Raw genomic sequence first — 22,657 nt, 5'->3', positions numbered from 1 at the left:
AATTGGAATCCTACCCGCCTCAGCCCCTTTTGCTGGCCAATACATTCTCTCGGCAACACGACGATTCGAACTGTGTTGTCATCGTTTAGCGCCTCGATGAGCTTCGATGAGTAGTAATACCACCGGATCCGTTTGCCTGACTTATGGGCTCATTCCAGGGTTGGGAGAGGTCTTTAGCTCGCTATGGCATCCTCATCAAAACCACTCCCCCCTTTTCTCAGGCCTAGGTAGGATGCAAGGCTCTGCATATCCAAAGGCTCCCTTCTCTCTTTCCACCAAGCACGCGGAAGGCGACTTCACGGAACTGTGACGCCCGACTGTTCGGTTTATAATTAATTGCGGTCTCACTTGGTCTGCAGTAATTTATCAACCCACAACTCCCCGCTATCACTTTCACCCTTTCCTCTCTACTTCTCCGATCCTTTACTACTTTACCGATTGAGTGTGGAAAATGGCAGCCCGCTGCTTGCATCGTCATTCCGATTCGTTGCATCCTTTTGACAAATGTGCAAAATCTCTTCCGTTTCCGGGCGCATACATACAGGCGGTGTGTTGGCAATGGATTCATCTAGCGCGCTGGCCCGCCACAACCCGCTCCATCACATCGTTTGCCGGCCATTGTTTTGCCCTGGCAGGCGCGAGATCCGATACTAGACAGAGCCCACAGACCGGAGCTATTCAACAGGAACCTACACCGGAGCTCCGGCGTGCCCCGAATTCATTCAACTAAGGACTAAGGGACATCCCCGGGACGGCTTGTGTGTGTGTGTGTGTTTTGTACGGTCATAAATTAAAATCTTATCACAACCGATGACACCGACCTGACTGACCGAGGCTGTACAGTGTGCTGAGCTTGACCACAGGGATAGTGGAGCGGTGGCCAGTCAGCACCCGCAAATTCACTGCGCGCGCGGACTCTTCTCGCAAACGGTTCACCGGAATAGATGGTGGGCAAACACACAAAAAAAGGAAAGCGGATACCCATCGGGATCTAATTATGTTTGCTCTGAGGGTGGGATCTTTCGAACCACATCGTAAATTATGCGAAACGGCACTTCTTCTGTGCCTTTTCCTGATGAATGGATGACACGGTTTCCAAAGAAAACGTACGGGACACGTCTTTCATGGCGTTAAGGGTGGAAGCGTTACTTTAAATGCTGAATAATCGTTTTTCATTCAGCTTTTTTTTAAAGCAGAAAAAAAGGAATCTTTTTTGAATTTCTTCGTCTGCTTCAAAATGGACACCTTAAGCAGTACGAAAAGTTCACTAATGAATGACAATATTTTGTGCATTTCATCCAGTGAGGAGGAAGACTCATCGCATCCAATCCAGCCTTCGTTGAGGATGAAGTTTATCGGACTAATGCTGTAAACTTTACACCATCAGCTGCTGCATCGTGTCGTGTCCGATCGAGTTTAACCGTTCCACGAAGGGGAGGACCATCATCCCGATATATGCATAGCCCCGAGAACAAAGCAGTGGTACGGTGACTTGCTTATCCAAACTCCAACTTCAAACGTCCCCCTGTGCCGTTACAACCTCGCAATAAGACGCCCAATAACTATCTGCACTGTATTGGAAGGGCCAACAACAAGTCCTTACCATCTTCACCCTAGCTTCTTCGCATTGGACGGGGGCAAAGTAACATTAATTTGCAGCCCCAACTTTGTGTGACGCCAGTGTCTGGCGCTTCCCCGCATCAGGTGATTATACCGTTCGATGAAGTGTGAAATCTTGCCATCCACACATACCTACAACCCCCTCCCCACTCAAACACGTGCGGAAATTTCCATCCTCCGGAGCAATTTCAAATCACGTTTTACGCTAGCACGCAGCCATTGCTGAACCGGCTGCTGAATGGCTGCGTACTGCGCGCTGCCGCGCTTTACCTTAGTATCGTCTTTGAGTAGATGTTCGGCAGTAGGAAGGCGCTTCAATTGAAATAACGACACACACACATACACAATTAGTAAAATTCTGATGCGATGAGCAAAATCGTGCGAAGATTCAGAACGGGATGCCATCAATGGGCAATCCAACAAGAGAGGCCCCGCGTCGCCTTTAATTACTAATGCTTAAACGGCTGATTTCGGCGTCAGTGTCAATGAAGGGTGGCAAGGTGGTTTGATTTGATGCAGCGCCGCCAAAACTTTCCAGACATTCCAGCGAAAGCGACGACCGAGATAAACCGCAACGTTGGGGTGGGAAAACAAAGGGAAAGTGTTTCAATTCCACTTTCGAGTCGCGCGAACGCGACCGGATGCAATAGTCTGCCGGAAGTTCCGGAATGGGAGCAGTTACGAGAGGAAAGGAGGACCCACGTGGCCAGAAATTCGCCAACAATACAGAGCGAGAATTCGATATTAGACTAATTCGCTTTTCCATTCTCTTGGAGCAAAAAGAATCTACACTAGCAATGTGTAAGGACTCGTTGGAGGAAATCACAAAGTGATTGCTCTATTCTACGACAGAATGTGCCCTTGTCTCATCAAATACATTCTATTCGACCTCTATGGCGACCTCCTATCTCCCTCAATTTGTTGGGATTCTACCCTGAATCACCCGGCACCAGAAGGCAACGAATGACGTCCGTTCGTTCGTGTCGGATTGTTTGCACAGATGCAAATTAAACAGAAAAAAAAAATGCACCCACCCACGGTAAAGACAGACAAGTTAAATGATTTGCCTTTCAACGAGCGAAATGTTCCCTCTTTCGTCGAATTTTGTACCGTTTCGTCAAACCAGTAGAAAGAAATGTACTTTTGGGGCAGAGCACATCTATTTTAATTTTGAATTTCGAAAAACATTCCCAGATTAGGTTGGGGGGAATGCTGTTCTGCTTTCTGTGAAGGACTGTGAAAGGAGCGTGGTTTTACTTTGGTTTAATTTAAGAATTTTGTTTATAAAAATTGTGGGTTGTAAGAGCGTACGGACGCGTTGGCGTGCTCTGTCCTATTGGCTTAGTGGAGTGGCGTTTTGATTTATCTCACGAATTTGCATATCAATTTTAAATGTTGAAAATACTCTATTGAGCACTAAATGACATCGAAATAATAAAAAAACACATCTTCTATTCTGCTTCTATTCCTCCGCAATTGAGAGCAGTTCGGGGAAAACGATTCCGACCGGAAGGATAATATTTACACACATCGAATTGCGCTGACTTGCTCTACTTAATGTACCACAGGCAAATCGGTCCACCATTACACTCCTGTCACCAAAACGGCAGCTACAGCGATATGGCGGTAATGCTACTTATTCCCTACTTATACGATATGCAGTCAAAAACAAAACAAATCAAACAAAACCACAACCCTCTTCACACTCTTACGAGAAGCCCTGGTTTTAGAGTCACCGAGGAGAAAGGAAAGGGAATATGTTTGTCTTGGCAGTGGTTGACACTGGATTGACTGGCTGATAGCGCATTGCACACTGGCAAAAGCGTACTACGTGCATCATCTCCTGCCCCGCACATTGCTGCACCTGGTGACGGCACCTCCGAAAATACGAAGGAAACGCACAAGAATTGTCCTTCTTCGGGGCAACCGATGTCACCAGTCAACCAGCCACCAGTCGGTTCTGTCCTAAAAAGAAAGCAAACCCCAAACTGCATTAGTGTGCCAAGGCGATGGCAAGGCAAGGAAAACGATTTGACTCAATTTACTCAAACTCGCTCATCTCCATTGCATTTCGTTTTTCTGCTTCTCTTGCAGGGACGTTTAGATTCCATTTTCGACAGTTTTTGGCACTTATTTGTTTGCACACTTCAAACACACGACGCTGCGTTCACATGAAGTTTCGAGCGTTGGAGCTCCGTACTTGTGTGGAAATATATATAAAAATTAGGATATTTGGAAAATTTGTTTAAACAAGTGCGTTTTTCTTCTAATAGGATCATTCCCACGCTCTTCAGTTTGATTCCAATTGTGAATTGCTCGGTGTCAATTTCGTACTTAGAATAATCTCTCCGACGAGCAAGCATCGTATGCTTCATGGGTATGGCTCTGGTCTTTTCATAAAAGCAGGTCAACAAAGTTTGATTGCGGAACAAGTTTATCGATAAGTATCAACATGACAGCAACACACACACACACACACACACACACACACACACACACACACACACACACACACACACACAAAAACCCACACAGAGAGAAAGAAATTCTACGCCAAAAGGAGCTTAGCCGAACAAAGAACCAACAAAGGGTGGAGGAGAGATGGCAAACCTTCTTATCCTGACAATAGCTCATTGAACGGTCCCCGGTACAGGACCTCCGTACGATTCCGTCTCACACGTACAACAAAGACACACACACACACGTCTAACATCCTTTCGCAAGAGATCACCTTTGAAAAGATGCCTCGGAATCGGGTCGGATTTTCTCTGCACATCAGTCCACCCCGGGTTTTCTCGGTGCATTGCCATTTCGGATGCTTTTACCTCATCGCCTCACCTGACCAACCCCTTCCCGAGAAACTCAAAATGCACTTCCATAGCAGTTGGTTTGAAAATAGAAATAAAAATGCTTTACGAGGGGTGAGAGAGATTTTACGACAAGTCAAAGCCGAGCCAGTAGTGCCTTTTCATTCACCTTTTTTCTCCAATTCTCCTACTTAAGGACATCATCCATCAACAGTGATGTGTGTGGGAAAGCTTTACACCAGTATTAGCAATTCCAACATCGTCCACCACCACCACAGCCGGTTCTAGATGGGAGAAATCATTGCCCACTGTGCTCCGAACAGTAACTCCTGATGCTGCTTAGCTATTCAGCTGCCTTCATTCGTACCGGTCTCGTTGGCTTGAAATCGTGATCTCATCTAAAGTGCATCCCATCTCCAAAGGCGATGGTGCACAATAGTTGATGCATTTTTATTCGCACACCACACAACGGCGGTTAAGTGTGGGTGTATGCGGTCGGGCTTTGTTGTCATACGATCTCTTCTCCACGTGTGGGGTGGTGTTTGTTGCGAACTAAACAACAATTCTCAACACAAAACGTGCACAAAACAACCAACAATAAATCGAATTTGTGCGGAAGTATCACAAAAGTGTTTGAAGTAGCTATGACCCTGTTGATTCAATTATATGGTACGGGTTGAGGAGGGTTGTTGATGATGCTGGTACAAGTAGGAAAGTTTTGTTGCAACAATATCCTACCTTTGTCGGACTTCAAGCTGTGCTGTCACTGTGCACACACCTTCCAGCAGCTCCATTATCTTCAAAGAGATTTCTTGAGCTAGTCTCTTTGTCTTTCGCCGTACCACATTGGGAGTACGAACAAATATGCTTCTCCACTGCGTCCAGACACTAGGCAAACGCAAACATCGGAGTGAGTGACGTCGACGACTATAAGTGTCACTATATAACATTTGAGAGTTTCGAAATGATTCGTCGGACGATACCTGAGGATGGAACGGAAAAAGAGAATATTAAAAGTCTCCAAAACCAACCTTTCGAGCTGAGCACACATACCCAACATCAACGAATTCGGGTTGCTCGGATGGGGCAGCCATGTCCAAAATGTCTTCTTTCGTACGGAGGATCCAAGTGGCGGGTGACAGCGGTGCCATGATGATATCGACCCCCCCCCCCCCCCCACACACACACACACACACACACACACACACACACACACACACACACACACACACACACACACACACAAATCCTCGTCCTCGTGAAAGAAATCCGCATTGTCCGTTCCGTTCAAGTAGTGTTTAACTTATTCCCGCTATGTGCAAGCTTCTTGCCAACTTCCGTTTAGCATTTCCTTCTCTATTGCTCTCTATTTGCACACCTGTGTGTTGGTTTCCCTCTTCGACCATTTCAGTGTCCTCCAAATGTTTCCAAAAAAGGAAGGGTCAGTCGAAACCCCCCTCATCTTGCTGTAATGTCTTCTTTTTAGCAGGTGGACGAAAGATTTTCTTGGCTTTTTAGGTTAGGAACTTGTGAAACACATGGCACACCTAGATGAGCGTCGTGATGGTCATATCAAAACTCTTTCAATTTAGGTATCTTGGAGGTGAACATGGCTGTGGAGCGTCTCCAACGGGTAGAAGTATGTAGCTCCTTTTTTTAAAGCAAAATTGCTGAGAACTATATATATTAAAACCCCTCCTAGGTAAGTGTATTAGAACATTTATATTCATACCAGAGCATACATTAAGTATTGTGATTTTGAAGTAGCTTTGCCCCCCTTTTATCTACTTAGCAATCTTATCACGAAAACCCTGTCTTTTGTGCCTCCTGCTCGGCAGAAATTAAATCCTATTGGTCAGGGAAGTCTCATTACACGTACACAGAGGACTTGATGGATTTATGGCAAGTTATTGCAATTAGAAAAAAAAAGTGCTAGTGCAACAGAGATCATTTAATTCCACTGTTGGTTTACGAATCGCGTCCAAGCGTATGCAATGAACTGTTGAGAATAAAATCTACTTTTTGGAGCAACTGTTTCGAGTGCAACAATGGAATGACTTGAGATTTGGAATTTGTAAACTAACTACGCAAGGCATATTGGCAAAACTTACATCTAAACACTTTTCTAGAGCTATGTGGAAAGCTCATTTTCCCCCTATCATTAATGACTGTATCGTCCGTAACGTCTTTTATAGAATAAAAAGGCAGAATACTTCTGCTCTAGATAGCTTAAGGCAGATTCCTTCATCACCATTGCTGAGTGGTTTTTGAGCAATTAAGGTGGGTGTGTGTGGTACCTGTACCACTGTTCCTTTGCATGGTGAATGGTGAAAAACGTTTGACGCCTTCGCGTACGATACTCGGCGTACAACATTCTAATTAGCGTTAATCTAATGAGAAAATAGAGAGAGAAATGCGTAACACTCTACGATTAGAGCATTTCACTGCGCTATATTTACCTGTACAGCTAGTCAGATAGTAAAGGATCAATTCAAACAACAATCGGCTAATTCGCGGGTCCTCGATGCAGCAAAATCCCAGCACCGTACGCTCCACCATCAGCTGATGGATGATGTCGGTGAGGAAAATTCGGTACGGTAGCTGGCGATGGTCGTGCTCCTGCACCGTTGGTCCTTCCAATCCATCCGCCACCGCACAGTACCCCTTCATAGCGACGAACAGCTCCAGATACTCGGCGGACGACGGCACATCGGGGAAGGATGCGAGCTCGGCCGCGACCCGCCGGAATGCTGTAACCGCTCCGGCGCCACCGATCCTCCAAAGATCGCGCACCAAGCCGCACTCGTACCGGTGGTACTTCCGGTACGCCTCGGTCAAGCACGCCACCGAGCAGAACATGGCCACCGTGCAGCCTTCGCACGGGATGAAGGTGAACAGCCGCCGGCTGTGGCAATAGTTGCACCGCGCGTACAGATGCTCGTACTCGACCACGGCCAGCCCGTGCAGATGCGGGCCCAGCTTCGTCGACAGTTCCTCCGCGCCGTTTGCTGCTGCCAGCGGTTTCTTCTCCTGCTGCTGCCAGTTGCGGTCGGCGGACCAGTGGCCGTTCTTTTGCTTCCACGCGTTGATCGTTCGGATGCGCTGCAGCGCATGCTGGGCGCGTGCTTCACGCGCCGCCAGCTTCGGCAGAAAGCGGACCGGATAGTTGGACGCGCGGGCCAGGCGCACGTTCACCACGCAGTCCTCGTACTGGTGCAGCTCCATGCAGACGATCGACCGGTTCGCGTACGCTATGCCCCGGTCGACCGAGTTCAGCTCCGTGTGGGCGATGCTTGCGTTGAAGTACTTCAGCGCCTCGATGTAATTGCACACCCGCGGGTGGTACAGGGCGGTACCTTGCGCGCGGTACGCCAGGGCCGCCACGTGCCCCTTCACGTCGGGCGCCAGATTCAGCTGGTCGCGGATGCCACCGCTGCGCACCAGGATAATGATTTGGTCGACAAAACGCTCCCGCACGCGCTGCGCGTCCCTGCTGGTGGGGCAGCTGGCCAAACAGCTGTTCAACGCATGCTCGGCGAGGTACTTTATTTTGCTTTGCCACAGTTTTTCGAACGGCGCGAGCAGATTGCATTTTCCGGCCAGCTTAAGATCCATGGCGCTTGGTGTGGGGAAGGAGGCACCACCTGAAGTGAAAGGAAGCAGGCAAAGGGAAGGTTGGTAAGTGTTTTCTTTCCACACTGTTCATACCCAGTGGCCGTATTTAGACTTCAAAAAATGCACTTACCGTACGCTAATTGCACAAAACGAGTGATTTTAGAGCACCGATTTCATCAGTTTCACTCAAACGCTCAAAGCATGGCCACATTTGATGGAGGAGTGCTTTTGAACGCTCAAAATACCGGATTATACTGCGTCATTGCAATGTTGACGTTTCTCGGACGCCCGTTTGACAGCATTCAAATTGTCCGTTACGCTGGCGGCGCGTCCAGGGCGGTTGCATAGTTCTTTTCCAGATTTTGTAGCTTTTTGCTTTGATTTTGGAGCAGATGGTGGTAAGTGGGATTTATTTCAAAAGTGCATCCACAGATGATCAATTATATCCCAAATTCCAGGTCTTATGGAATCAGAGCATGGAAAAATGGAGGAACTTGGTACAGAAATTCTTTTGCAAGTAAATTTATTCTTATCCATCGTTTTTCCCACTTTGTTTGTATTCTAGCGGTACCTCAGGTTGGATTGATGGATCCTGTCTACATTTTGAAGATTGTCATAGAATCAACTTTGCAAACCTTTCAGCAAACGCGCCAAAGATGGCAGTCTTGATGCAATAGCGAGCTTCTAAAAACACAACAGTAGATGGGATAAGTTGAAAAAGGCCGTACTACTTCGTTATCTATGAACACGATAAAAGTGTCAAGACAGAGGTTTAAGATAAGTTCGATGGAGAATTAATATTTATTTCTATTCGTAAAAAAAAAATCAAATTAATCCTAACGGGTTATTTGTACTCCCTTTTTCGTAAGATTTCATCTTGTGTCGATACGAAATTTCTAAATGAAGTAACCTATTAATGTTTACGCCAGACGTCCCTGCTATGGAGCCCAATTGTTACGTTTGAAAACAAATTATAACTCAACCTTCTAAAAAGGCCTCGTTCTTTCTGCTGCATTTTCCTCCTTCGATCATGCTGCAATTCTACAGCAAAGCTGCTCTCTCTATCTCTCTCTATTTTAACCCTCCTTTCACTACACAACATTAAAGCCCATACCGGTGCATCGGTATCCACGATGTGTAGGTGTGAAGTATCTGATAGCAGCGTATCATCTGGCTCATCGAGACGACGCTAAGACTGGCCGGATAGTGGCGCCCCGCCGAGTTCATGTAGTCCCGCAGCATTGGCAACCATTTGAATGCCTCTTCCTCACTGTGCACCACCAACCTAGCGTTTATGCTGCCCGTTAGCACGAACTCTATCGGGGTGGCGTGCTTATCAACGAAGCCTAGCAACGAATCATAGTCCTTTACGCAGGCTTCGCACTCGCAGGTGAATTTGTACAGCTGCTTCAAGATTTTCTGCCGCTCCTTGCGCGGTATCATCCAGTGGTGCACGCTGAAAGATGGTTAGTTTTGTATGGTGGAAACCGTTAAAACATAATTGCTATCAACCCCACCACGAACCGGAACTTACTCGTAATGGTCAAAAAGCTGCCCACCGTCGGCGATCTGTCGCGTCACGAGCAGCGCGCACCGTCCGTCGCGCATCGTGATGCGCTTCACGTTCGGTGCGCAGGAATGGTTCAGCATGCTCAGCAGCGGAAAGCAGGCGATGGCATACTCATCCGGCTCGTAAACGTCCTGCTCCGCCAGGTAGTCCATGTAGTGCAGGAACTGATGATTCACGATCGTGCTTTGCAGATGATGTAGCAACAGATTGAGCAGTGCCTTGTGCAGGATCGGATCCGCACCGCACACCTGCGCCACCGGGGTGCGCTTGAGCAGCAGATCGTGCGTGATCATTGCCACCAGCACGTTCAGGGCGAAATCTTTCCGGCCACGCTTCCGCTGGTTGGTGGCTAGGCTGTAGACCGTTTCGTAGACGGTCTTCGGTGACGCTGCGCGCCAGTCCATCTCGAACGCGTTCACTTTGGACACGTCCAGTTGGCTCAAATGTGCCCGCAGCGCCTCCAGATCGTGGTCGAAGCTGGCCAGCGCTATCGCAACGGTGCGCACCGCCAGCGCTAGATACTCCGTGCCGATGGTGCGCATGTCGTTCAGGATGGGACATTCGTACCGGTGGTACTGTTGCCAGGCCGCGCGCAAACACTTCTGGCTGCAGTACATGGCGATCGTGCACTCTTCGCACGGGATGAGCAGAAACGGTTCCTCGGCGTGGCAGAAGGCGCACCGGACGCGCTTCATGTGGTCGCTCAGCACCGTTGCGTACGGCTTTTCGACCATTACCACATCGCCTACCCGAAGCTGGCGGGTAGCCACCACATGCCGACCGTACTGCTGGTTGTTGCACAGCATCAGATCCGCTACCCGCTGGGGCACCGTCGGGTGAGCTGGGTAGCTTAGCTTCAACTCCTGCGCGTGCTGGTCCTCCGGTTCCATGGGGTCGTCTGCAAACCGGCGCGCTGCTTCGGCACTCGCTTGCATACTCTGGGCCGCGACTTCACGCATCGTCAGCTTGCCCATCAGCGCAGCCGGGTAGTTTGAGTCGCGCGCAAGCCGTATGTTGGCCAGACAATCTTCATACCGGCCCAGCTGCAGGCAGACGGCCGCCCGGTTGCCGTACCCGATCGCTCGCACTTCCGAGCCCTTCGGCGAGTGCGCAATGCTTTCGTTGTAGTAGACGGTGGCAGCGATGTACTTTCGCGCCCGCTTGTGGAACAGCTCGTTCCCCTTGGCACGCAGGAACGCCGCATGGGCTTCGTGCTTCAGGTCGGGGTGCAGAAAAAGCCGCTCGCGGTACGGGTGGGACCGCAGGTAGGTGCCGATTTCGTGAATCAGCAGCTGTACCACACTGTAATTATTGTTCGACTTTTTTTTATCCGCCGCTTCCAGCTTGTCCTTGATCGTGCTTTCCCACATTTCCTGGAACAGGCCAGTGACGGTGGGCATATGCACACCTTCCATAAGTAAGTATTTATTGGCCATTAAAAAACGGAGGAGCTCTCTGTAGATATATAAAAAAAAACAAATTAGAATCGATCACTACATCCCGGATATAGGCTTTTGTGCTAATAAGATTGTTTTCTTACCAGAGAGCCGTTTTTTATCACATCCGACGCGTCGAGAGTTTTTCGCTGGAATGTTTTGGTAGTGATGCTTTGCGATGTTTGCGCACTGCTCAAAATGGCTGCTCTTCGGGCGACAAGCGCGCGTGTGACATCCGTCGTTTGGGCATCAATTCAATTGTTCAGTTGGAAAGTTGTTGTTTTGGTTCGATTTTCGAGGGAAAAGTGACTGGTTTTCTCGTTTGCTACCAGATTATGCGATGAAACGGGACAAATAAAATCACATCGAATTAAACTATGCCATGTGAACTATGTTGATGTAAAATAATAATTATCAAGTCTTGTTTAGGGCACGGACACCGCTATGCCACGTGCAATGTAGTGATGGGCAAAGTATAAAGAAAATCCGGAGTTGAATCCCATCCGGCTAAAAAGAACATTGGATCCGATTCCAGAGGATAGCTTCGATCATAACTGTGCTGAGACATATCCGAATCATAATCTATCGGTATTGGAATCGGTCGGTACCAGGTGGATTCGGAGCTGATGCAACGTGGAAAATGTTTTTTGATGAAAATGGCGACAAACACTACAATGTTGGCAGTAAAGTGGCTTATGAGCTGTTATAAGCAGATCACTGGTCTGTTCTAGACGGGTTCAGCCTACTCCAATCAACTTCGATTCCCGCCTGCTCCAGATAATTCCGACCAATTTCGACTCCAGCCGAAGCTGACGCCCAATATCTTCTTCTAACTCTGACTCCGGCCTACTTCGACTCCAGCCGACTCTGATTTCTGAGGGTTCCTTCTAATGTCGGGCATCAACTTTAGAGCCGGCAACGAATCAACTGCTCCATACAAATGGTTCAATGGAGACGATTTAGTACGAGAGTGTAAAAAACGAACCAACATGTGCACATGGAATTTGGCATGCAATGTTTCACAAAGCCCATTGGCGGATAGCGGCCTTAAAAATAAAAATAAAATAAACTCGCGCATCAACTCTCAACATTTTTAAAGCAAAAAAGAGTTTCCACAAGCCACAATGGAATGCAATCTCACCAAAATAATTTGCTTTGTTTTCTTCGGTACGGTCCTCCTGAGCCATTCCGTGCTGCATCTAGTGGGCAATGCGCTCAGTAAATTAAATAGTACACAATTCATCGGTCCCCACGCACTCCCCGTTTCGGTTTACGGCTTAGCTAAGCCCTTGGTCGTAAGAAACTCTCTCCCCGTATTGGTGGTACGATTGGAATCGAAGCAAATCGGATTAAATTCCTGTCGTGTCCGCAGTAGTATCTAGGGAGGGGGCCCGTGATGATGCTTGTAACACTATCCGCTCCATATGGTTTGCTGCTGCGAGTGGTGGCGGCTGTTGGAGTCGATTAAGCAAGTCTTTCGAAGCCGAAGTAGGAGAGAGGGAAGGGTAAAAGGAAAATAATAGAAATCCCGAAGAGAAAATTATCTTACCCTTAAGGACCGGCTTTTCCAATCGCAGGAAGAGGAACGGAGCTGGCTGACCGGTTGTCTTCGTTGTGGTCGGCCGCTGCGAGGGAAGTGTTTTCTTTTTCTCTACCAACACATTCCCCGGCTGTGCGAGATTACCGACCGTCCGACCGGACTGACTGTGCGGTTTTTGGGAAGGTGGCAAAGGAAGGACCTACGAAAAGGGAGCGAGAACTTTGGGAGACGCATCACGGATTGACTTAGGGAGGGAATGCATGCTTTGGAATTAAAATCCCTATCCTCGCTTCCACATCATTCCTCACCGGGTTTTCACACCCGCACACGCCAAAATGGCACACTTGACCTGAAGGGACCGTAATCAGTAGTCAAGCACCCGAAAATGGGAAACGGAAATCCTTAATGAAAGGGTTCGTTGCTGCTAGTTGGTACCCGGGCGAGCAGCCCTTAACGAGCGGTGTAAGGGATAGGGGAAATCCCGTTCTCTCTAGCAAACCATTCGCATTCCCGAAGTTTGTGTGTGTGTGTGTTCTGGCGTCTTAAGCCAACCATAAGCTAACGCAAAGCATCGCAAGGTGTCGGGTACGAAGCAATCATTTAATTTTCTGCCGCCCCCCCCCAAAAACCACGACAGCAACAACGCAACAACGACCACTCTGTAAGGTGCGACCCGGTACGGTGGGCAGCATCCGTAGTGGAAATGGGGCATCACGCTCGCCTCGCCGACCCACCACACCCTGGTGCTGGCGATGAATAAGTGATGAATGGTTTTTTGTTTCTTCCACTGTGCCACTCGAAACGGTGCACCACCGTTGGTGCATCATCATCATCATCATCATCAGCAGCATGTGCCGCTAGCATCAAAAGAAGTTGGTTTGTGTCTTTGTGCACGATAAGCCATGTTTCTTTCTCCATGTTTTGTTTTGGCACGATGAAGTGTAATAGCATCAAAGTGTTTTGCAATCGGAGGGAAATGGCACTTGTTAATCCCGAGAGATTAGAGTGGACAATTTGGTGGCTTGAAAGGTGGTGTGAAGCATAAAGGAGATATGGTTTGTTGTGTAGCATTTGGAGTAAATTATTTATTGTTTGAATAGCTTTAAGCCTTACTTCAAAAGGGAGAGATTACACAAAATAAGATAGAACAACTGGATTAATTTAGAAGAAGTGATGTTGGCAGGACAGTCTGCTCCCGAGTTACGCAAATTTGGAGAGTCAAGAATTCTAGAGATAGGGTCAAATTCTTCTGATTCCATACATCGATTAATGAATTCAAAGTGAGCGATCAGTACACTAAAATTTCCATTGTACCAAATTTCACTAAAAAGTTGAAAAACAATTGCGTATTTTCTGCCCGAAGCACATTAATTAATTCATTTACGGTCTGAAACGGAACTTACGCGAATGTTCACTGATGCCTTCGGTGGCGCTTTAACCACGACGTGGCTCACTTGATTGAACGTACATCTACAAGAAGATTATAATTATTAGATAACTTGCATTGTTCATTTGAATTTGTGGAAGTGAAGAAGGCCAATGGACCTTCTTGCTTATGACAACTAAACTGCAGAACTCGAATCATGTCGATTTTTTTTAATTTACTAAAATTTAATCTTTGTCTATTATGATAATCTATATATACATATAAAGATTTTCTATGGTATGGTATCAATAATAATCGTTTAATTTTAGAATTTGAAAAAAAAACAAACAACTGCAAAAATACATAAATTTGGTGAGACACTGTATTTTGGATTCAAACTGAATGACGATGCAAACGCGAATCAAACTCTTTCATTTATTGCAACGCATCGGACTTTAGCCTCCATGACCATCGCCAAGACTGCCATCTAAGAGCTAAAAGAGGAAGAAATTGTCACAAAGAAGAGCAAAGATTGCATTGCTTCCCATACAAAAACATCCCATAAACCGGGAACTGTTCCGATTTCATCCCATCGATAAACGTGCTGACAAGTGTCCGCAACTGACAGCAGACTGGGTTTGGTCGATATGGAGAGCCATCTTCGCCACCGGTGGGATTAGCTCACCGTACGATACCAGTTCTGCAGCCTACGCACGCATCACACCAGATCGGGTGTGTGATGCTACCAGTCCGATAGGCCGATTCGAGTCTATCGTGGGCTTTTGCTGCACGACGTTCAAGAAGCAGAGATGCAATATTTTTTCTTTCTTTTTTGCGTACCCACTATCGTTGATATGAGTTTCCTGAGCGTGACGATTTCTTGATATCGTCAACCGACCACCGCTCATACGGTACCTTTTGGCAACGGAATCCGTACACCGACGGCGATGCGTGTGTGTGTGTGTGTGGATGCACCCTGAAGCGCCCACGTGCGTGCTGCAGCTAAAGAAAGGCAATCTCTCACTGCAATTCCCGTCCCTGCTGTGTGTTTGTGGATGGAAGAGATACGGTACAAGAGTTGCCTTCTTTCTTCACTTGCTTGTTGGTACGATATCATTCGGTGCTGCAAGAAAAATAATAAAAAAGTCTGCCACGAACGAGTTGTGCTCCCGAACCGCGAGATAACATGTGCAGTGACAAGCGACAACTTCACTATCGAAAAGGGTGGTGACGTTGAGAAGTTGTGATTCTCACACTTTTTTGGGATTCCCTTTAGCCGTTGAAACAAAACTGGGTGAGCTGCAATCATTAGATTGATACGCTGGTCATGCGCGTGTTCTAGTTCTTGTAGGGGATTTCTGTTCTATATGCAACACATTATTATTAGCGAAGCATGTGAAGCATGAGGCGTGAAGGCTTTTTTAGATTTATAATTAACCTCGCTGAACCCATCGTACGACGAAACATTGTAATGGCGATAAGTTTCCTACTTCCTATATCTTGCTCGAAGTTCTGTTTCTTCTCCACTAGAATAGTATAAAACGGAGCTGCATTTGTCACTGTTTAGCATTATTCCATCATGTTAATTCATAATTTCATGATTAATAAATTTAATTAATTAATTAATAAATTCGGAACTAATCGAAAGAGTTAGACAGGCTAAATACCTGGGAGTTATCCTAGACGACAGGTTGAAGTTCCACGATCACATTGACTGGGTCATCGCTAAAGTGGCAAAGAAGTGTGGAGTGATAAGTAGATTGGCGAAGGGTCTCGATTTTTTTTGGGAAAGTTCATCTCTACAAATCATTGATCTCGCCACACTTTGACTTCTGCTCATCCATTTTGTTTCTTGGCAACAAAGGTCAAATCAAAAGACTTCAAAGGTTGCAAAACCGGATTATGAGGTTAATTCTGGGGTGCGGTCGACGTACACCGTCCGCGGTTATGCTGAATATTCTTCAATGGATGTCAGTAGAGCAGCGAATTGTGTACCAGACCATGACTTTTATATATAAAATGTTAAAGGGCCTGTTGCCTGGGTAACTGGGGAAGAGCATAGTTCGGGGGTCCGATATCCATCGGCACCACAAACGCAGGGCAAATGAGCCAAGGGTACCTAACTTGCATTCCCTAAGTGCCAGAAACTCTTTGTTTTTCAAAGGGATTCAACGGTACAACAGTATACCAGATGAGATTAAGAATGCGAGAAACTTGCCGGATTTCAAACGTAAGTGCGTCATATATGTTGAACAAACTGTATAATGTGAAATATGTGTAGATGTCCCATGTCATTATTAAATGTGTAACTGCAGTTTTCATCACGATCTCTATGATGATGATAAGATTTTTCTTTATATACTATAATTAAAATTAGAAAAAATATAAGAAAGAGTCAACATAGGTTTGAGACACGCGCGCGTACAAGTGGATATTCGGGATCTATTTGGGGTAATTAACAGTTTGCACACGGTCTGGGAGGTCACAACAGGATTCACTCATTGATGATTGTAAGTGGCAAATTCCACATACAATAAATTAGGTTCACCTGCTTCGGAAGGTAGTGCCCTAGAGCCAATCATTGGCACTAGTGGAACTGGCCATATGCATGTTGCAGTTGTGTTCTGATAAGTAGTGCGCCGGATCCATTAGTTGGTTCTTGGCGAGCTACGTAAGGGATACATTAGATTCTCCTGCTTCGGAAGGTAGTGCCCTGGAGCCTGCCATTGGTGCCAGAGACCCTGGGGCCAGCGGTTGGCACTAGTGGAACTGGCCATATGCATGTCGCAGTTGTGTCCTGATAAGTGGTGCGCCAGATCCATTTATTGGTTCTTGGCGGGCTACGTAAAGGATGCTAGGGAATACCATTGTATTCGATGGAGTATGACCCGTTTTTTCTTGATGAAACTATGTTGGTCATCTTAGGTGTGTGTATGAATCGAACAGTTCCTCTGAGAGTTTTCCGATGCCACCACTTGCTCGTACAAAATATTTTAATATACCTATCAGAGTAATATTATCGTAAAGATACTTCCGTCTTTCTCAAACCTATGTTGGGGAAAGAGGTGGGATTATCATCATCATCATCATCATGTTTGTTTTTAAAGTGACGTTGTGCCTAGCTTTGATAGTGTTTTCCCCCACGGTGCACGGTGACGAACTAGATGAGACCCTCGAAGGGTTTGAATATCAAACCTTAACAGCAAAACTGGACTATTTGCAGCACAATCTTACCGAGATGGACTTTGCGATAAAGGAGGAACGAAAGGCCACCGACGAGAAGCCAGCACATCAGAAGAACGTGTCGGCATGGATACTGTCGGCCATGAACCAGCAGAGCCAAACGCTTCGTCATAATCTATCCGAAGTTACGGGGGCCATCAGTACACTAAACCAGAGGATGGTTAGCAATTTCATGGCTTTGCATATTCAGTCGAATGAAATGCTCACAGTGCAGATCGCCAACGCTAATTTCCGAACGGCTGCGGAAGGATGTTCAAATGCTCCTGTCAAACCACGACCTCGCTCAGTTTATGATCAGTTCAGGCTTTAATCTTCGCAGTGTTTCGTTTCAATCGTGCAAGAAGAACCCATCGAAAGTATCGGGAAAGTATCTAATTCAACCTACTGAAAACGATGAGCCATTCATAGGATATTGCGAACAGACTAGTTTCGGAGGTGGATGGCTTCTGTTTCAGTATCGGTTTAACGGATCGCTAGATTTTTACCGCGACTGGGTCAAGTATCGAGATGGGTTGGGCAGTGTGGATGGAGAATTTTGGCTCGGCTTGGAGCACTTGCATCGGATTACTCGAGCCCGGAAACACGAACTGTTGGTGGAGCTGAAAGATTTCGAAGGAAACTATAAGTACGCACGGTATAGTGAGTTCGAGATCGGCAGTGAGGGAGAAAAATACCAGTTAAAGAAGCTGGAAACGTAAACAGGAACGACAAGAGACTCATTGACGTACCATAAGGGTATGAAATTTTCGACTAAAGATCGAGACAATGATGAAAGTAGAAGCAAAAACTGTGCTGAGAATTATGAAGGTGCATGGTGGTATGGACATTGTTACTATTCAAATCTAAATAGTGTTTATATGAGTAGTACAGATGCAAAATCTATGAACTGGTATGACTACAATTCAACCTTTATGGGTTTAGCGTATTCAAGAATGTTGATTCTCGAAAAGTAACGCAGTTTATATCAATAAAGTAAAATAAACACGCCTCCATACAGCGATTAACAGGATTGCTTCAATTTAGTATGCAGATGGAAAGATTTTTGCAAAACTAAATTGTTTGATATCGTTGACTTATTTGTAAATAAGTAGATACGTTTTTCTTTATATTTCAAGTACAAATAAAAAGACGTAATTACCTCCGAAATTTGGTTCTGGTTTGGTATATCTTTTACCTAACCGCAACGGATAAATGTGTCCCACGCACGACGGTTTACTTTCAATGATTTATATGGACCATCTTTATTGGGACTTAATTGTAATTTGGGAGGTCTTAATTACAGTAACAGCTAACTGCGTCACGCTACATCCATGACCCTGCAACTTCAGATAAAACCACACACCCAAAAACGGCACCCTAAATGACCGATACGGAGAACCGCATAAATTGGCATTGTGCATATGTTATCGCACTTTGTAAGACCACACTCATGAAAACAAAGCAGAAAAGAGAGGATGCCAATAAAATAATCTGCATGTGCTGAAGTTCTAGCCGTGGGCATTGTATGCACTTTTCGGGGTACTAGTGCACCCCGTCTAGAACTCAGAGATCAGCATTATAAAAGGAAGCTACATATGCTTTGCCTGCTCAGTTTCACTCCATTCCTCGGTTCTTAGGTTCTAGCTGGCCATGATTGTAACTAAAGTGTTCTTGTGCCTTGTGGTAGTTTTGTTTGCTGCACCGAAAGTGTGTGGGGTCGAGCAAAATGACACAAAACCTTCCTTCACCGGGTTCGGGTTCGAAATAATAATGGCCAAGTTGGACTACCTCCAGTACAAGCTGTTCGGGATGGAATCTGCCATGAAGGAAGATCGAGAGACAATCGAACAGAAGCTGTCTGGAGCCATCAGTCAGATGAGCCAAATGATTGGCCAGAATCTGACCGCACTAAACACACAAACGAATAAAATGCTCACTGAGGAGACGGCCAACACCCATCACGAACGGATGCGAAATGAGATTCGAATGCTTCTATCGAAGCAAGACTTCGCACTATTTATGACTGCTTCTGGCCTAAATCTTCGGAGTGTTTCGTTAAGATCGTGCAAGAAAAATCCATCGAAGCGATGGGGCAAGTATTTGATACAACCTTCCGAAAATGATGAACCATTCCTGGGATATTGTGAGCAGACTGCTTTCGGGGGAGGTTGGCTTGTGGTCCAGCATCGTTACGACGGATCGGTGGACTTTTACCGCAATTGGACAGAGTATCGGAACGGTTTCGGAAGCGTCGATGGAGAGTTTTGGCTCGGCTTGGGAAAGTTGCATCAGATTACTTCGGCACGAAAGCATGAGCTGCTAGTGGAGCTGAAAGATTCAGATGGAAAGTACATTTACGCACGGTATAGTAAGTTCGAGATCGGAAATGAGGAGGAACAATATGAGTTAAAGACGTTGGGATCGTACACAGGAACGGCAGGAGACTCATTGACGTACCATGAGGGTAAGAAGTTTAAAACCAAACATTGGAGCACCGATGAAATCTCAATGATACCATCTAATCTTGCGTGCCAAGGAGCGTGGTGGTATAGTAACATTTGCTTTTCTAATCTTAATGGGCTTTATGAGGCTGATGAATATTTTAAAGCTATTTTATGGTTCCCAACTACGAGTTTGAGATACACAAGAATGTTGATTCGTGAAATTTAACTAAAGACTCCACAATATTTCAATAAACAAATATCTTTACACATCATATATGTCTATTATGAGGTCAGATTGGTTTTACTGACGGCTATTTCTTTGTTTCTATCGTTTAACTGTTTTCGTTAAAAAACATAATAAACCCAACTGCCATCATCGTTTCAGCCCAGTATGCATAAAAAAGAGGCAAGTTTGGTAGTGTTAACAGTTTTGTTTCGTATTTTGACTTTGCAAGTATTATTAACAGACTAGGCTCGAAGTTTAGGTTGCGATTTTCAAGGTTGTAGCGCGGATAATAAAGTATATTTTAATTTCAATAAATCGATAAAAATGTTTGCAGTATATCATTAGATTACAATTTTTGAATCGAATTTAAATCCAATCCAAGATAAGAAGAGAACCATCGATTCTTAATATTTACATTTACCACAGATATGAAACGTTTGTAGAAAAGTGTTACTATTGTTACAGTCACAATTGACCTCATTTACCTTGAAACTTTAGATTTGACGGCTGTGAAGTGAAACAGATAAGGCTACGACCGCATAATTTTACATACGTTATCACACTTGCTGTAACCGCATCCGATCGTTGCTTTCATGGGGTTTACGCTGTTCGCCAAACAGATAACTTAGCATAAAGCAGCACTATAAAATGAAGCTACATTTGCATTGCCTGTTCAGTATCATTTCATGGTAGTAATTCATTCTAGCTGACCATGAACGTTGCTACAGTGTTTTGGTGCTTTGTAGTCGTTTTGTTTGCTGCGCCGACAGTGCGCGGATTCGAGCAAAATGAGACAACTTCTTCCCTCACCGGGTACGGGTACGAATTATTAACGGCGAAGCTGGAATACATTCAGTACAAGCTGATCGAAATGGATTACACCATGAAGGAAGATCGAGAGGCTATCGAACAGAAGCTGTCGGAGCAGAAATCTCTTTCGAATGGTTTATAGTGGGCCATCGACCAAAAGCTGTCTGGAGCCATCAGTCAGCTGACCCAAACGATCGGCCACAATCTGACCACACTGCAGACACAGTCGAATAAAGTGCTCTCCCAGCAGATGGCCTGCGCCAACCACGAACAGATGCGAAGGGAGATCCAAACGCTAGCTCCAAAGAAGGATCGAGATCATTTCAGGGCCAGTTCACCGTTCACTAAGATGCAAACCTCTTACCGTGCGTGCAAGGAAGAGCCATCGAAAGAATCGGGAAAGTATCTAATTCAACCTACTGCGAACGACGAACCATTCCTGGGTTACTGTGAGCAGACTGCTTTCGGTGGAGGTTGGCTTGTGTTCCAGCATCGGTTTAACGGATCGGTGGACTTCTACCGCAACTGGATCGAGTACCGGAACGGGTTCGGAAGCGTCGATGCAGAGTTTTGGCTCGGGCTGGAGCATTTACATCGCGTGACGTCGACAAGATCGCACGAGCTGTTGATAGAGTTGAAAGATTTCGAAGGAAACTACATTTACGCGCGGTACAGTGAGTTCGAGATTGGCAGTGAGGCGGAACAGTATCCCCTAAAGAAGCTGGGAACTTATACGGGAACGGCAAAGGATGGATTGACTTACCACAAGGGTATGAAATTTTCAACGAAAGATCGGGACAATGATGGCTATACAAGTAAAAACTGTGCCGAGGATTGCGGAGGAGCGTGGTGGTATAATGCGTGCTTCCACGCAAATCTCAATGCACGTTACAATAATGCTGAGGACACTAAAGCCATAGTATGGCACAAGTACAAATCATCTTACACAGGGTTGGCATACACAAGAATGATGATCCGGGAGGTTTAGTTGGGTCTTGTTTGCTTGATAATAAAAAAAACCATTTTCATTTGGGATTACTTTACTTGCGTTCACCATCACCATCACAGCTAACCTGACGCGTTGTCTCGCTTTCAAGACGATCAAAACCTTCTTCAAGCACAAAAGCTCCTCCCGCTCAGCTCTCATGTCTGCCAAATTATTTCGATCAATTAAAACCAACATTTGGCATGGTTTGCAAAACTCTGCGATAAATCCTCATTATCTGCACGCAAACGCGTTTCTTCCCGATCCAGCGACCGTAGCGCAACGGCCACGGTCCTTAATCTCGCCTGGGAATGCAATAAATTTCATCACTCTATTCTAACAAGCAAACTCCGGGATTAGTTCCGGCCCCTCCCCCGGCTCAGCTGTAACGCTGGACATTTGTCTCTCCGTCCCTGCATTCCCGTCCTTTCCATCGGGATGTACACTTGCTTTAGGTTGTACTTTTACTTCCCCACCACAGCAAGGGACTTAACTACGGCGAAATTCGTGACGGCGTGCCCTTTATCGGTGCGCCGCCCTGCTCCACAAGCAATCCATCTCGACCCGGGCGCAACATGGCCGATAAAGTGAAGAAAAATTATGCGAATAATTCCCCGGGTTTTGGAGATAAAATTTACGCGCTTCTGGCACTGTCCCTCGCTTTTCCTCGCTCTGGCTCTAGAAAGCAGATACTTTACACCCTCTCTGTCGAGTGGAGCAGACAGTTAGAAAGCCGTACAGAAACCGTTTCAGCTTGTTTGCTCCAATGATAAACGCAATCCCGCACTCTTAAGCGAGGAAGTTAAAAAGTATCCTTCGCGAAAGTGTTCCTTCTACTGAAGAGCGTCCCAGGAACGAAGTGAGCACCCGGCATCCGGTCCAAAGACAGTCCAGCAAGCTCGCTTGGCGTCGCTTGTGTTTTCTCTCAGCCAGTCTGATCTTTGTGCGGCTCTCAAGATGCTAATCTGCGAAAACTTTTGCAACTCTACCTTCCGTGCAACCACCTTCCGCCGGTT

General features: G+C 46.1%; 4 protein-coding genes and 1 pseudogene across 4 annotated transcripts; 3 read left to right on the top strand and 2 right to left on the bottom strand.

Annotated features, from left to right (window-relative positions):
* Nucleotides 1–6,136: 6,136 nt before the first annotated feature.
* Nucleotides 6,137–8,273, bottom strand: LOC121599564. The gene is made up of 3 exons (XM_041927445.1): nucleotides 8,173–8,273; nucleotides 6,887–8,071; nucleotides 6,137–6,817 (listed from the first exon to the last, which is right to left on the bottom strand). The coding sequence occupies exons 2-3, from the start codon at nucleotides 8,040–8,042 to the stop codon at nucleotides 6,813–6,815; spliced, it is 1,161 nt and encodes a 386-aa protein (XP_041783379.1). The 5' UTR covers nucleotides 8,043–8,071; nucleotides 8,173–8,273; the 3' UTR covers nucleotides 6,137–6,812.
* A 524-nt stretch (nucleotides 8,274–8,797) lies between these two features.
* Nucleotides 8,798–11,466, bottom strand: LOC121600403 (SET and MYND domain-containing protein 4-like). The gene is made up of 3 exons (XM_041928949.1): nucleotides 11,153–11,466; nucleotides 9,577–11,067; nucleotides 8,798–9,498 (listed from the first exon to the last, which is right to left on the bottom strand). Exons 2-3 carry the CDS (start codon nucleotides 11,046–11,048, stop codon nucleotides 9,144–9,146), a joined length of 1,827 nt encoding a protein of 608 aa, XP_041784883.1. The 5' UTR covers nucleotides 11,049–11,067; nucleotides 11,153–11,466; the 3' UTR covers nucleotides 8,798–9,143.
* Nucleotides 11,467–17,192: 5,726 nt separating this feature from the next.
* LOC121599012 lies at nucleotides 17,193–18,150 on the top strand (annotated as a pseudogene).
* Nucleotides 18,151–18,821: 671 nt separating this feature from the next.
* On the top strand, nucleotides 18,822–20,018 carry LOC121599500 (fibrinogen-like protein A). The gene has a single exon (XM_041927348.1). The coding sequence runs from the start codon at nucleotides 18,827–18,829 to the stop codon at nucleotides 19,844–19,846; it is 1,020 nt and encodes a 339-aa protein (XP_041783282.1). The 5' UTR covers nucleotides 18,822–18,826; the 3' UTR covers nucleotides 19,847–20,018.
* Nucleotides 20,019–20,547: 529 nt separating this feature from the next.
* LOC121599351 (microfibril-associated glycoprotein 4-like) lies at nucleotides 20,548–21,976 on the top strand. The gene has a single exon (XM_041927089.1). It carries the CDS (start codon nucleotides 20,907–20,909, stop codon nucleotides 21,642–21,644), a length of 738 nt encoding a protein of 245 aa, XP_041783023.1. The 5' UTR covers nucleotides 20,548–20,906; the 3' UTR covers nucleotides 21,645–21,976.
* Nucleotides 21,977–22,657: the final 681 nt, after the last annotated feature.

This window comes from Anopheles merus, chromosome 3L (assembly GCF_017562075.2).
Source record: "Anopheles merus strain MAF chromosome 3L, AmerM5.1, whole genome shotgun sequence".
In the NCBI taxonomy this organism is placed as follows: domain Eukaryota; kingdom Metazoa; phylum Arthropoda; class Insecta; order Diptera; family Culicidae; genus Anopheles; species Anopheles merus.
The sequence above is the reverse complement of the archived record's forward strand: the minus strand, read 5'-3'. Positions and strand labels throughout refer to the sequence as shown.

Bases quoted from the DNA above. Each gene is read 5' to 3' on its own strand.
- LOC121599564 (XM_041927445.1), bottom strand. From the start codon at position 8,042: ATGGATCTTAAGCTGGCCGGAAAATGCAATCTGCTCGCGCCGTTCGAA.
- LOC121600403 (XM_041928949.1), bottom strand. From the start codon at position 11,048: ATGGCCAATAAATACTTACTTATGGAAGGTGTGCATATGCCCACCGTC. The intron at 9,499-9,576 runs GTAAGTTCCGGT...ACCATCTTTCAG, and splicing joins CAGCTTTTTGACCATTACGA to CGTGCACCACTGGATGATAC.
- LOC121599500 (XM_041927348.1), top strand. From the start codon at position 18,827: ATGATTGTAACTAAAGTGTTCTTGTGCCTTGTGGTAGTTTTGTTTGCT.
- LOC121599351 (XM_041927089.1), top strand. From the start codon at position 20,907: ATGGCCTGCGCCAACCACGAACAGATGCGAAGGGAGATCCAAACGCTA.